We start from the raw sequence: 15,758 nt of genomic DNA, 5'->3' as shown, positions 1-15,758 counted from the left end.
ATACATTGTATAAGCAAAAATAGTAAACATTTCATTAAGTCAGAAACTAGACAAGTATTCCTAGTTCAAAACAACTCTAGAATATCTTGTGTTTGTCAGTCTTTAAAAAGTAACGTAGTTAGCTAAGTGTTTATTATTATATAGTCTTTTTAAATGTGGACTATGCATAAATTGTATTTCTTTTAAATTATATACATGTTCCACTGATATGAATAATGCTTATTCAGAATGGAATTGAAGAATGTGTTCAAAATTGTTAAAAAGATAGACTACAGTAGAAGATGTTTATTATAGTAAGAAGATACACAAATAAAAGAACAATCTTAATTTCACTCAAAGCATTACATACATGTATACACACGCAGTATAATGAAAATATTAAATAAACATATACTAGTATTCTTGTATTATGTCAAACATAGCCATTGGCACTTTATGATGCTTAATATAATAATGTTAAGAAACATATTGAATGATGTCCATACAATGCAAATGTAATGCAATTAAAATGCTTAACTTCCAACGAAAATAAAAAAAAATAAATGACTGAATTATTAGCATTTTCAGGACAAATCATTAAAAAAGAAAGTTTCTATTAATATATCTGATACATGTATAAAGTGAGGAAATAACTAGAAAAAACAACAAGCAGAAGAAAAAACATATCCCCGAAAAAATCTAACCAAGAAAAAAAGAGAAGTAAAAGTGCTTGAAAACTCACTATCCAACAAAAAGTGTTCACTTAGGATAGGATATTCAGCAACTTTTTAGGAAACCTTTTCCCTGTTATTTTTACACAATATGCACTATTACAAACAAAGATTCTATCAATGATGGTGTGATTGTTTTCTCAAAGTATCTTTAATAAATAAAAAAAAAAACAATAACTGCAACAATTACAGTGATTAACATGTATACGGGTACTTTAATCATGCTCTATATTAAGTAAAACTGTGGAAAAAAATATCTTGAAAGCCTCAACAAGCAGATGTGCTACAATGTAAATCAGTAGATTTGCCCAAATTCTTTCAGCAAAACGAATACTTTCAATTGAAACTTTACTTTGCATATAATAGTGAGTGGAGCTGCTATTTCTAGGTCAGCAAATACAAAACTTCCGTGGTAAAATTACATTCATTTTCTTATTTTTTTTACATGTATGAAACATACAAATTGAATTAACAAGTCTTTCATTAATTGATAACAGTTAATTCTTTTCTTTGAAATCTGCACTGGAAAATTAAGCAGGATTGTATTTATCTAACACCACGTCGACAACCGCTAAAACATGAGCAAGAAGCACAACCAGATTCCATATTAGTTTGGCTCTGTCTGCTTGTTGGCTTTTATACTTCCCCGTAGCACAGAACCTCGCAACATGCTCACAGTTACTGGAGAGTAGGTCGTAATCTATCTTTTCCCTGTTTTCCAGCAAGTATTCTATCATTTCTATCATACCTTCAGGGTCTAAGCGCTTTCGATACTCGTATTTGTAAATCACGGGAACAATTTTCCTCCATTTCGATATTTTCTCAATACTTCTTTTTAATCCTATCGCCTGGGTTTGGTTTATGTCAATCCCCATACCAATGACTTCGAATGTTTTAATGTCCTCCCAAACATTGGTAACAATTCCATGATGGGTATATAACAAGCGATGGAACTTGATGTGGTCTCCTCTTTCGAGCTGGGAGATGTGTTCAACAGGAACCGTCTGAAAACGATTAAAATAAGATGTAATAATTGAAACAACACTGAACAAAAAATTAAATGTTTATATGATCAGTTTTGTTGCACTGTTTCTTCAATTTTTACAATTAGAATATGCCTAAATATAAGTTTAATTCAAAGGTAGAGATAAAACTCTAGCCTAGAGTTCTTTTTTTTTTTGTGTCGTATGTTGTATATAGAAAACAAATGTGCAATCTCAATAACTGTTGAGTAAATAATTATATCAGAGTTGTTATGATAAATTATGTTAATCTACAACATTACAAGATCGTCTCCAAGGTGCTGACAAGCCTAATAAAAGGATGTCAGTTATTATTGGAGCACATGCATGTAGCACAATTTAGTTTTTAATAGTAAATTATACATACAAGGCAAAATTCTTGTTATGAGTTTTGCCTAATATATACATTTTCCCCAAATAGAAAGATCAAATAACTCATTTTATTTGTTACATCTTTTGTCATGAATGTTTCTGTCGGTCAATCGCATTTTAAATGGAATCGCAAGTAACAATGGCTTGCTTTTAACCTTATTTGTCATAAAATACCATTCCTGAGTCTTAGAATTCAATTACGTCTTTATATATACCACACAGTTAGACTGCACTTAAGATATTTTAATTTGCTTATTGATGTAAAAAAAAAAAAAAAAAAAAAACAATCTAAAAATTTCTAAAAATCTAAAAACATTGTTAAATGAAACTTAATTCTATTTTTACAATTTGTGATTAAAAGAAAAAAACACATCAGTCGGAGTTATTAACCAGAAAAAAAAAATGAATTTAAGCTTCTATCAAAGATTAAATTTGTGTCAATAACTTTTGTTGAAAACATGACACTTTGTAAAGATAAGGCTATACATGTATAAGCTTTTTTATGACTTAATATACATTAGTTAATAACGATCGGTTAAAATTATAAAATTAAGCTACATGTAATAAGAGAAAATTAATCGTTAAGAATCAGAATGGAAAACGGTTATTTTTTTATTTGTTTTAAAGCTTGTGTTTAAGATTTACATATGAATGTAATAATGTATTTTCCCCATTGATGAAGATTTTGATGAGGCGCTTATTTTTGAATGAAATACATATGGAGATAAAGATAACGAACAGTATTCAAGCTCAAAGGCCCATGGTATTGAACAAAATTAATAGGAGTAATCCGACCTCTAAACATGAAAGCTGGGATCAGGTGCTATACTAAATGTGGCGATTTTATGCAATATGGCGCTGAATTTTTTAACTGAAGGATATGGAGATAAGGAACAGTATTCACTATCAAAGTTCATAAAACAATACAAAATAGGAGCCGAGCAAACACGGACCTCTGAAACATAAGAGGTGGAATCAGGTGTCATGGAGGAGTGAGCATCCCCTGCTGACCGGTTGCACCCGCCATGTGCTCCTTGTCATGATCGGGAAATAACGGAAAAATCCGTCGTCAATTCAGTGTTTAAATAATGGACAAACATTAAGCATGAAAAACTTCAGTCATTTGACTCAATGATAAATTGTATTTGCTGACAAGGCCATTGTATCGACCATAGAATTTACGAAATGATGACTTTAAACGAGATTGTTGATATTCTTGTTTCATCAACCTGCTTGTCAGTAATTTACCTCGTTTTAGAAATTGTTCATACGTAATTATAGCATGCTCTTGCGTATCGAATCAACTGATATATATATAAACTCCGTATGTAGGTGATGATAGTTATATTGCTGCATAAGAAAGGGAAGTTGACGATCGAAAAGTTAAAGTCATCACGTTTACCATATACATGTAGCTTGGTTGTTAGTTTACCATTAACGTCTTCTTCAAGTAAAATATCCAAGTTTTAAACAGATGTTTCAGACTGTGGTATCTTTATCAAGCTTACCAGGATATATCGTATCGACATATAGGAATTGGAATGACCATTGTTAATTGACAATTCGTCGTCGATATATCTAAAGGTCGAGTTGAAGGCCACAGCAAGTGTTTTCTTCTTTTCACGAAAATGAATTTGCACAAATTCTGCTTCATATAAATATAAAAATAGGTCGGCTAATAACATGAATAGCTGTGGCGATAGAGCATTTCACTGTTTCAAGGCTCCCACATAGAACACAGACATATACTGTATATGCAACAGTGTTTTCCTCTATTGTATATATAATTGTATTTGTACAATTTGTAATATGCCATAGTATGTTTATCCTGGGTTATAGATATATCACAAATATACATTTCACTATATGCCTTGTTACAACGCACTTTGAAAAATTACGCACTTTGAAAAAATTTTTTCAAAGTGCGTTAAATTTGGGACCACATCAACGCACTTTGAAAAAAAAATTCTTTTCAAAGTGCGTTAAATTTGGGACCACATCAACGCACTTTGAAAAAAAAATTCTTTTCAAAGTGCGTTAAAATCGACCATATTAACGCACTTTGAAAAAATGTGTAAGGCTAGGTTAATATTCTTGCAAATCTTAGTTATGATAAATAATTGAACCTTTTTGATAACTCTTCATTGATGATGAGGTCACTTCAGCGATTTTGATTTTTTCATGCTTTGAAAATTCTTTCTCTCTAAAATGTTTTACTGTACTTATTTTTTTTTCCAGTTTTCATGCATTTTATTTAAACTAAAATTTATTGAAAGTTTTCAACGTTATACAAGTTATGCAAATACATATATTTGGTGTAGCATAGACATCGGTGCCGGAAGGGGGGCTTAGGCACACAAATGTTTAGCAAAGATATACACTGTACAGAATATAGGCATTGAAAAGTGGGGCTTCCCTTGGGGGCTTGGGGGTTCCACTTTCAATTTGCTACCGACGGCTATGTACAGTATATAAGAAAAAAAAGTTAAGCTGACAGACTTTCTTCTCGTCTTCTCCTTGTTCTCATTGAGGTTAATTATAAATGAGTACATGTAAATTAAAAAGTTTCTCGAAGGATATAATTACATTTTTATGTTACAAATTGATTCTCTCAGTTACTAAAATCTTTGTCAAGAATTTTTGGTTATATACATTTTTTTCAAAGTGCATTAAAGCGGCACAGTGACGCACAAAGGGGAAAATTGACAAATGTAGAATTTTCGCATGACCTCTGTAAATTTTGTTCAATACCTAAAAGTATTCAGTTTCAGAAAATTACAGATTTCAGAACCTAAAAATTATATTTTTATGGGGAAAAATAAAAGTAAAAATAATTTCTGTCTGCCCCAGAACGAAAATATTGCAAAATACCCTGGTACTTCTTCCTCCCTATTGTACGCGTGCGCAGAAAAGTGTTGAATAAGTTTCCATAGTTACCATGGTCTCAGGTATCCACGAATGAATGTAAGAGGACCAAAAAATTTGATTTAATCTTTTAAAAAAGTTGTTAGAACATATTTCTCACCTTTGCATGCTTCAGTTGAATTTTGTTTACAAGTTCAAGCTAAAATAGGAGTTGCGTGACCTTGACATATACGAAACAACGAAACGGTAGATACAACCTTTGTTTTTCCGGCACTTATATTGTGCAGTCAATTCTTGCAGTTTAATTGTCATATCTTCGCTATATACTCATAATTTTCATAAGTCTTTCTTTGTATGCTACAGATATCTTCAAATTAAGATATGATTTTGACTCACTGTGCCGCTTTAAATGTCCACGTGGTAAAAATGTCTATGTACACTCTTACCACACTTTGAAAAAAAATTTTCAAAGTGCGTTGAGTGTGTCCCAAATTTAACGCATTTAAGAAAAATTTCAAAGTACGTAATTTTTTCAAAGTGCGTTGCCACATCGCCTACCTTATTTACAGTAGGAGAAAGACAATAAATATGGAAAATTAATCTTACCTTTGTGCAAAATAACCTTATCAGTTCATGTGCCATCGTTTTCTGTTGAAGACATTCCTATGCGAAGGAATTATATTATGCAAGAACACATGGGCTCAGTTCAGGATGGTGTATTTTGTATACTTTGCGTTTTTTGTTTTGTCTGCTCTTAATATAATTATAACGATATAAATAAAATGAAATGAAATTCGCAGTCTAAAAAATACTATTTGAAGTCAATGTACATAAAAATATACAGAGGAAGACGATCGCATATCATGGTCTCCTCTACACTTTCAAAGTTTGGAAATAATTTTAATTTCAGTGCTTACATGTACATATAGGACGATTTGTTTCACTGCAAGCATATTGTATTCGGTATGTGCAAATCGGCAGATGACAGATGGATGTGAACTACTAACAAAATTAATTACCATACTCAATTATAAGGGGACCGCTAAGGGGTACGGATAAAGTCTAGCTTAAGGACAGATGATACAAGCATTTTATTTTTCTTTCGAAGATACTTGAAATCATGTCACAGGTATGGAAAAGTGAATAATTCTAAGAGTTTTTTCTTCTAAGAAGTGCACGTGGAAAAAATAATCATACTTGCAATATATTAGTAATATTTCAATAAAAATGCAAATATGGACAAAACACAATCAATAAAACGTTTACAGATGAAAACTGATAGAGAGAATACACACATTTTTGAAAGATTATTTTTGAGTTATTTAAGACGCCAATATCTCTGAAATATCAAATTCAACAACAGGCAGCAAAGCTGATAGGAAATTGCAAGCAGTTCTAGAGATCTGTTTGTCAGGGGGGCGACAAAGGTCATTTATGCAGATTGTCAATAAGTAATGTTTACTCTCCTTCCCGAACAGAGGAGAAAATATAACAGACAGAAATAAGGCAAAACTAAATGGTGCTTTTTTGTTAGATCTAGTTCTTTAAACTGTAGATACTGACTACATTAGTAGAGAAATACATAGCAGAAGTATCTTGTCTAAATATCAATCCAAAACTAAGTACTTTTTTACTTTTTGTATAATATATTTACAAATTATTGTTTAAATCTGTCAGGTTATTACAGTTGTTAATAATAATAATAATAAAGAATAGCAGAGAGGAATAACTTCTCGTAAACTCGTAAATTCACTTACAGGGTCATTGGTCATTTGCAAAAATTATTTTGTTAAAACACATTCTAATTGCATGCACAAGTACTGTAAATCACGTTTTATTCGCGAGAACTTTATCATTCTCGCGTTTAAAAGTATTCCTTACGATTACATAGAGGAAAACAACAATTCGCGAAAAATATGTCTCGCTAATAAAGAGTCAACGACTATCTCGCGAAAATAAGGTGTTGCGAAAATTTAGTGATCTACAGTACTCTGAAGTTGACATCAAAAAGATGCGTGAGTTTCTGATTGACAATATCTATGTAGTTTTTGGATACCAGGTCTTCCAACAATCTATTGGAATTCCTATGGGTACCTATTGCACTCCATTTTTAGCAGACCTATTTTTGTATTCATATGAAGCATAATTTGTGCAAAATCTTATACGTGACAAGAGGAAAAAACACTTGCTGTAGCCTTCAACTAAACATTTAGATATATCGACGACGTATTGTCAATTAACAATGTTTATTTCCATTCCTACATGTATGTCAATACAATATATATCCTGGTGAGCTTGAGATAAAAGATACCACAGAGTCTGACACATTTGTTTCATACTTGGATCTTTTACTTGAAGGAGACGTTAATGGTACTCTAACAACTAGTCTCTATGATAAAAGTGATGACTCTAATTTTTAACTTTTCTATCGTCAACTTCCTTTACTTATGCAGTAATATACCAGTACCTTCATCACCTGTATACGGCGTTTATATATCCCAGTTGATTTGATACGCAAGAGCATGCTCAACGTATGAACAATTTCTAAAACGAGGTAAATTATTGACAAACAAGTTGATGAAACAAGAATATCAACAATCTAGCTTAAAGTCATCATTTTGTAAGTTCTTTGGTCGAAACAAAAGCCTTTTCAGCAAATACAATTTATCATTGAGTCAAATGCTGACTGACGTTTTTCATACTTATTGTTAGTCCATTATTCACTCATGAATTGACGACGGATTTTTCCTGTTATTTCCCGATCATAACATGGAGCATACGGCGGGTGTGACCGGTCAGCAGGGGGTGCTCACTCCTCCATGGCACTTGATCCCAAATCCGATGTCTTGGAGGTCCGTGTTTGCTCGGCTCCTATTTTGTATTGTTTTATGGACTTTGATATTGAATACTTTCGTTATCTCCCTGTCCTTCATTCTCAGGGTTAATACACATCAAAATGCTCCTTCCTTGCACTATAGCGACCTTGCATGACCAGGTGATCCAGAAATATCAAAACTGGTAAATGACAAAACCTTATGGTAAAATTATAATCAACTTCTTATCTGTTTTACATGTATGAAACATACAAATTGATTTAACATGCATGTCTTTTATTGATAACAGTTCATATTTTCTTCAACGTATAGACTGGAAAGTTAAGCAGGGTTGTAATTATTTAATGCCACGCCGACAACCGCTAAAATATGAAGAAGAAGGAGACCGAGATTCCAAATTAGTTTGGCCCTGTCTGCTTGTTGGCTTTTATACTTCCCTGTAGCACAGAACCTCGCAATGTGCTCACAGTTACTGGAGAGTAGGTCGTATTCTATCTTCTCCCTGTTTTCCAGCAAGAATTCTATATTTCTATCGTATCGTTAGGGTCTAACCGCTTTCTATACTCGTTTTTATTAAACAGGGACAATTTTCCTCCATTCTGATATTTTCTCAATACATGTACTTCTTTTTAATCCTATCGCCGGAGTTTGATTTATGTTGAACCCCATTCCATAACTTCAAATTAATTTTTGTGCTCCCAAACATTGGTAACTATAATGAGTAAATACCTGCAACAAGCGATGAAACTTGATGTGGTCTCCTCTTTTGAGCTGAGAAATGTGTTCGACAGAAACAGTCTGAAAACGATTAAAATAAATTATAATAATTGGAACAATGCTAACCCTCCCCCCCAACAATAAGATATTCATTTGATCAGTTTTGTTGCATTTTTCTTTAATTTACACCAGTAGAATAGTACCTGCATATAAAATTTTGATCCATATGTAGAGATAAAACTCTAACTTAAAATATTGTAACAGAAGTGCATTGCGTATACAGAAAACAAATATGCACTCTTGCTAACTGTTGAGTAATAGTGGCAGCAGACTTGTTTTGATAAAATACATTATTCTACAACATTACAAGATCGTCTCCATGTTGCTGAGAAGATGTCAGATTTTATTATTGAGGGGCACATGGAGGTAGCACAATTTAGTTTTAAAATTGTAAATTATATAAAACATGATAAAGGCAAATTCTTTTTATGATTTTTTGTCAATTTAACACTGACAATTACACATATCAACGATGAAAGAATAAATAATTCTTTTTCTTTGTTACACCTCTTATCAAAAGTGTTTTTTGTTCATCACTCGCATTTCTAATGGCATCTCAAGAAACCCTAGCTCAACCTTATTTACCATAAAATTATGTTTTTGTGTCTGGGAATTCTATAATGTCCATATGTACACCACTGCTTAAACAATTGCTTCTTGATGAAATCAACTTTCAGTCTGAACATTTTCATGAATATTTATTTCATTTTGACAATTCGTAACTAAATGAAGAAATTTAAAAAAAAATTGAAGTACAAAAAAAAAAAGATCAGGTAGGGGAATTTAACGGATCGGTAGGAGTCTTTAAGGACTTTAAGGACATACATACACAAGGTACCTTACCGACTAATAACTTTTCAAGATATTCTTAATAAAAGATTATAGTGCTATCAGATGTTCATAGACAAAAAATAAGTTTTTGGAAAATTATGCAATTTTTTGCATTATTCAAAGAAAATTATGCAAGAATTACAAAACATAAATTCCAGATTTTTTCCTATTAAAAGTTTTAGAAGAGGTGTACAAATCCATATATAACCATTAAAAGTATTGCACACAGGTCCCTCATGCAGTGCAACTCTTTATCTCCAAGGATTAGCCCAATAAAGTTCAAAATGCGTTGTGTATGACCTTAAGCAGATCCTTTTTATTTTTGGTAAAAAAAAAAAGTAAATTCAAGCTCCATGGAAAAAATCTGTGTACACATCTTTTGCTGAAAACAGCCTATTAAAGCTTTTCCATGACTTCAGTTCTGATCCGCTAAAATCACCAAATCATGTAAATGAGAGTAATTGAAACGTTAAGAAATAGAAATGGAAAACAATTTTTTTAATAATCGGTTTTAACGTTTTAATTTGAGATTTATTAATGTATGTTCCCTATTGCTGAAAATTTTCATAGAAGCATGGCGATAATATACAATATGGTGCTGAGGTATTAACCATTTTAACTGTGGTTATAAAGAATACAATGTATAACTGATTCGCGCTGCCTGATAGAGCACTGACATACATGCAACAGTGTTTTCCCCTGTGTATGGTTGCACAATATGCATATGCAATATGCCATAGAATGTTTTCCTGGGTAACAAATTAACTACAAATATATATTTAACTAAATGCAAACCTTATTTACAGTAAAAAAAAGAAATATGGAAAGTTTTACTTACCTTTGTGCAAAATAAACTAATCAGTTCATGCGCCATTGTTTCTTTTATTCATATTCTCGTCGGAAAAGAAAAGTCATCAAATTATTATGTAAGAACACAGCGGCTCGGTTCAGGATAGTGTGCTTTTTCCTAGCTATGTCTGTTTAAGATAAACTGATTATGAAACATCAAAAATCGATAAAACTCACAGTCTTAAAAAATCCTATACCATAATTTTACATACAAAGGTTAATTCTTGCAATTCCTTGTCGCCTTTGCACTTTACAGAACTCGGTTGCTTTTGATGTCATTTCTAATCATCAGAAAGCTTTGGTTCACAAAATTTTATATACGGCAAGAGGTGCAAATCAGCGGATGAAAAAAGTATATATATATATATATATATATATATATATATATATATATATATATATATATATATATATATATATATATATATATATATATATATATATATATATATATATATATATATATATATATATATATATATATATATATATATATATATATATATATATATATATATATGTTTATCAATGAAGGGTTAGTTTGGAAAATTGTTTTCCCTGCTTATTTTGTCCAAAATTGTTTGATTTGAGATTTGAAACCAAAACTACAACGCAAATGGCGGATTTTATGAGGGTCTTGTCTTTATACATGCAATGATCAAAATACCTAGTAATTCTATAAGAACCTTTCAAAGACCATTCCCGTTCAACTTGCCCTTCATTGACAAACATAATTACATTATTTCTGTAATGATGGCTTTCACTAAAGCTAATGCATTTTTTAGGAAATATATGCAATTTTTTAAAAATACATTTTTTAATTATTATGTGCTCTTAAATACTGAAACTGATGAACAATTCGGTTCATGTGAACCTGAAGCACATTTGCAGCTCTGTTCTGCAGCATGTTAAATAATAAAGAGGGTGTGTGTGTGTATAGAGCATTTATTACAAATGCCAAATGAGATTACAGATTTTACAATATCAGAATGCAGCAGAAGGTGGGGCCCAAAAACATCCCACACCTTATACCAAAGAAAACTAGTACATATATTTTCTACAAAATTAACAATAAGTACCTTAAACAAAAGAAACTAGTACATCTATTTTCTACAATAACAAAAGTCATGCAATAACAATAGGCACCTTATATAAAAAAAAACTAGTACATGTATTTTCTACAATAACAATAATTATGGAGGATTGAAGGGGTGGTGGTGGGTAAAATTTGTAAACCACATTTTGGAGCCGAAATGTTATTCTGATAAGGATAAGGCTAATAGCCGTTACTAGAGGACGCATAAGTATAAAACCCGGAAAACCCTTCGGGACCCATGATTTCAAACAAATTGGTAATTAATAAAAATATGCAATTTATTACGTATTTAGATCACATAAATTCCTTTATATACATAAATACACTTATGTGCTCTTAAATACTGAAACTGATGATGAACAATTCGGTTCATGTGAACCTGAAGCACATTTGCAGCTCTGTTCTGCAGCATGTTAAATAATAAAGAGGGTGTGTGTGTGTATAGAGCATTTATTACAAATGCCAAATGAGATTACAGATTTTACAATATCAGAATGCAGCAGAAGGTGGGGCCCAAAAACATCCCACAAGAGGGACAATGAACGTACAGAGAAGGGTCCCTCGCCCCACCCAAAAATGTGCTTCAATTACGTAATGTATACAGCTTGATAACGATGTAAACACTAACAAAACTATTCACAACATAGATCAATGGAATTCTAAGGATGGATAATAAAAATATTAACTAAGATAAAATAAATACATAATCGAAAGTCATTAACGTACCAACCAGGAATAGAATTATTGCATATCTTGACAAAAACATGTAAATAATTCAAAGAGATATAAACTATTTATACAATCCTCGATATGATACCGAACAACGAATATATTCAGTGCCGCCTAAGACAGTCACCGAATACTTCGTGTACATGTATGTAAGTTTATAAAGTGAAGACAGATAAATTCATACACAACTCGAAAGTCATTAACGTACGTACCAGGAATAGAATTATTGCATATCTTGACAAAAGCATTTAAATAATTCAAAATGATATGAAATATTAATACAATCCTCGATATGATACTCAACAACGAATATATATTCAGTGCCGCCTCAGACAGTCACCGAATACTTCATATACCTGTATGCAAGTGTATATTAGTATAAAGTGAAGGCAGATAAATTCATACACAACTCGAGAAAGTCATTAACGTACGTACCAGGAATAGAATAGTTGCATATCTTGACAAAAGCATTTAAATAATTCAAAATGATATGAAATATTTATACAATTCTCGATATGATACTCAACAACGAATGTATTCAGTGCCGCCTCAGACAGTCACCGAATACTTTGTGTACCTGTATGTAAGTGTAGTATAAAGTGAAGGTAGATAAACTATGCAATGTTAAGCTTTCTCATGCATTATTATGATATTTAAAGCATGAAATTGACGCTTTTATGAGGTTATAGTATTAACAATTAAATTTTAAAAAAAGATGCAGAAAAATAGAGGATACCTCCTCAGACAGAATCCTCTATCTAGGTATTTAATACATTCAAATAATACAGAATAAGGGATACTTTCTCAACCATTTATCCTTTACAATCAGACTTTCTACCACCCTAAATGAAAACATATATGTACTAATAGGCGGGAAAATAGGAACCTTAATGTTCTCTGGAATGACACCAGTTGCAACCATCCCATATCTCATTTTGTGAGTCTTAAAAACACTAAAAAATGTGCCAGGGTGTTGCTGTAGCAAAAAGGGGTCCTTTGCAGCTAATTTCACCTACTGCAATTGGGCTGGGATTTTATTTCTAGATAGACTTTTATTTTACCTAAATTGTATTGAAAGTTGATTCATTGTAAGACTCCTTTAAACTCCCTTGTTGTCGTGCCTGAAAAGGTATATTTCCTCAAAGCAGCAAATATGGGTTTGAGTCTGAATGAACCGCGATTTCCCTTCCTCTCAGCAAAGATAAATTACAAAAAGGAACATAACCCTGTAGCAACATGTCCGTTACTAAGAATTGGCTATCTATGGTATTGTCACTATTTTTTTTTTTATTTCGAATATTAAAAGTAATAGGCTGCACGCATCAACTGACCTAGCAAACTTTTTTGCTCCACTTAACATTTTACTGATTAACAAACGATTCAAGAAATCGGGGGTGTTTCGCATTTAAAAATAGTATATCCATGCTGCCAAGTGATATAGAGCTAGCTGATTTTCCTAAACTGAATAGGTACAGGTAAGACATAAGACATATAAACCTGTCCCAAGGAGACCACTTTAATGCACTTGGTCTATTGATCACCCTGAATGAAACCCTTAAAACAATTTAGAGCATGCCCGTACACTTACTTTGCAATAAGAGCTAAAGCGGAATCTAAAAAGAAATACGGGCTGTGTTTGGAGAGTTGAAAAATATAGATTTGTAATCTTAAATATCCACAAGCACTCTTTACCCAAAATATTGTAAAGAACCAACAATAATCTTCTTTAAAAAAATGAATTTTCTGGTGTTTGTTAAGTTTACAATATGCAATAAACAGCTGTACTATCAGATTGGAATATGACAAATGAATTCTTTAAATAAGTCCCATAATTCAACAGCCAAAACAATTGGGAATAATTCATGAGGGTAATATTGCCTTCTTTTTTTTTTTTTTTTTTTTTTTTTTTTTTTTTTTTTTGTTTTTTTTTTTTTGTTTTTGCAAGATCCATATAATTTTCTATATTCTTTTTTTTATTATTATTTTTTTTTAACAAACAATAACCATTACAGAAGAATCAGCTGTGGAGATGCATGTGTTTTGATGTAACCTTTATACATGGTATATGTTCAAATAACCACCGTATTAAGATACAAACTGTTTGTTTAAATTTCTTTGCAAATGTAGCTTTATTTTTCTCCAATTTCTCAGGTAGCAACATATTGGATTTTCCATTACCACTTGTCAAATTCAATTTAAGAAATACTAGCTTTGTAGATGCCCACGAAGTCTTTTTATCCAACACAAGTAATTCAGAGAAAATGTCCATTGACTTTACCAATCCATTATAAGACCAAAGAAAGATCTTCAAAAGTTAGCAAAAGAACTGGACAACCCAAGTGAAAACCTTATCATATAATACGAGACTTTCCCAGTGAAAGCCCAGTAGTTCATGATCCTCTTTGTGACTGGGTATACACACCAAGCTGAGATACTCAGATGGTATAAAAGATCTTGCACCCTGATGTTGTAAATCAAATCCATGCTTAATTCTGAAACCGAATGTCATTAATAATGACATAATTGCTTAGGAATAAATATTTAAGGACATTTGGGATAATAGGGGTTAAAAAAAAAACAAAACAAAACATAACTACATTACTTAAGGAATAATGTCAATTATCTGGGCTTTGCAAATTGTTCCCACACTCTAAACAAATGCATTGGAATTTGCAGTTTTCAAGCTTGCATAGCCCTTCCCTATTATATGGCTAGCAAATTTCTATGGAGTTTTGCTTCTCTCTTTTTTTTTTTTTTGAAAGCCTTAGTCTAAACCTTGATCAGAAGGGGGAGATGGAAAGACCTGTAGTTTCCTCTCTATATCCCTGTGTTTAAATGCCTGAAGCACAAATTACACACTAACCATTTCCGAAGACATACCCTTAAACTTGTCTATATATCCTAATTTGTTTATCAACAGTTTGTCAAGGTTTACTTCTAGATGATGCCAAATCATGACTTGTCTCTGCATGATTTACACAAAACTGTGTTTCATTTGGGAATTTTCTAGTATAGACAGAAATCAAATGCATAGATTGCTGTTTTCCACTGAAATATAGTATTGATTGTTTGATCTGTATTTCTGGGTGCTACTGAAATGTTAGAGTTAAAATCAATGTGTACCCATTATTTTGGTGGTAGGCACAAGACTGACAAAAGGTGGTGCTCCAAGGTCAATATATTGCTCTTCCTAAGTCTTTTGTTAAAGCATTTATGGAATCAGTGCTAAAATAAAAATTGATCCCTGAAGAAGAAATATTAAATGGTACCAGTTTTAGTCCCAGGTTTTTGTTTGTTTGTTTGTTTGTTTTTTGTTTTTTTTTTTTGTTGTTGTTTTTTTTTTTAATAAACCGTGCCAATTTCTTTGTGTTAAATCATAAACAAGTCCACCGTAATGAAATTTACAATTGAAAATGCAATGTTGGTTAATGATTAGAAGCTTTAACCAAAATATATGCTACAAGCTCTCAATTCATTCAATATAGTTATTATCATTGTGTGTATATATATATATATATAGGTCTGCAAATTATTGTACTCGTACACAAGCAATATATCTGCCTAACTTGACAGGGCTAAGCTAGCTATGTATATCAAACCATACAGGATATGTCAAATGAATTGCCTAAACATACATGACAAAACTAGGCTATCCCAACCTATAAGATGTAGT

At 31.7% G+C, this 15,758-nt stretch overlaps 1 protein-coding gene across 2 annotated transcripts; it reads right to left on the bottom strand.

Annotated features, from left to right (window-relative positions):
* Positions 1–308: 308 nt before the first annotated feature.
* LOC134248089 (uncharacterized) lies at positions 309–10,327 on the bottom strand. Of its 2 annotated transcripts, XM_062730512.1 has the most exons (3): positions 10,250–10,327; positions 8,533–8,601; positions 309–1,714 (listed from the first exon to the last, which is right to left on the bottom strand). In XM_062730512.1, the coding sequence occupies exons 1-3, from the start codon at positions 10,283–10,285 to the stop codon at positions 1,241–1,243; spliced, it is 579 nt and encodes a 192-aa protein (XP_062586496.1). In that variant the 5' UTR covers positions 10,286–10,327; the 3' UTR covers positions 309–1,240. The 2 variants fall into 2 exon arrangements, with proteins under 2 accessions (XP_062586496.1, XP_062586497.1); XM_062730513.1 differs by lacking the exons at positions 8,533–8,601; positions 10,250–10,327 and adding an exon at positions 5,576–5,644.
* Between the last annotated feature and the right edge of the window lie 5,431 nt (positions 10,328–15,758).

The sequence above is a fragment of the Saccostrea cucullata genome, unplaced genomic scaffold (genome assembly GCF_032062105.1).
Source record: "Saccostrea cucullata isolate Sc308-1 unplaced genomic scaffold, CSIRO_AGI_Scuc_v1 ctg1855, whole genome shotgun sequence".
NCBI classification, from domain to species: Eukaryota; Metazoa; Mollusca; class Bivalvia; order Ostreida; family Ostreidae; genus Saccostrea; species Saccostrea cuccullata.
This window is presented reverse-complemented; position numbering and strand designations above follow the sequence as displayed.

What these genes read in the sequence shown, in the direction of transcription:
- LOC134248089 (XM_062730512.1), bottom strand. Translation starts at nt 10,285, where the DNA reads ATGGCGCATGAACTGATTAGTTTATTTTGCACAAAG. An exon ending in TTAGTTTATTTTGCACAAAG is followed by an intron (nt 8,602 to 10,249) that starts GTAAGTAAAACT and finishes AATCGTTTTCAG; the next exon opens with ACTGTTTCTGTCGAACACAT. An exon ending in AGTTTCATCGCTTGTTGCAG is followed by an intron (nt 1,715 to 8,532) that starts GTATTTACTCAT and finishes AATCGTTTTCAG; the next exon opens with ACGGTTCCTGTTGAACACAT.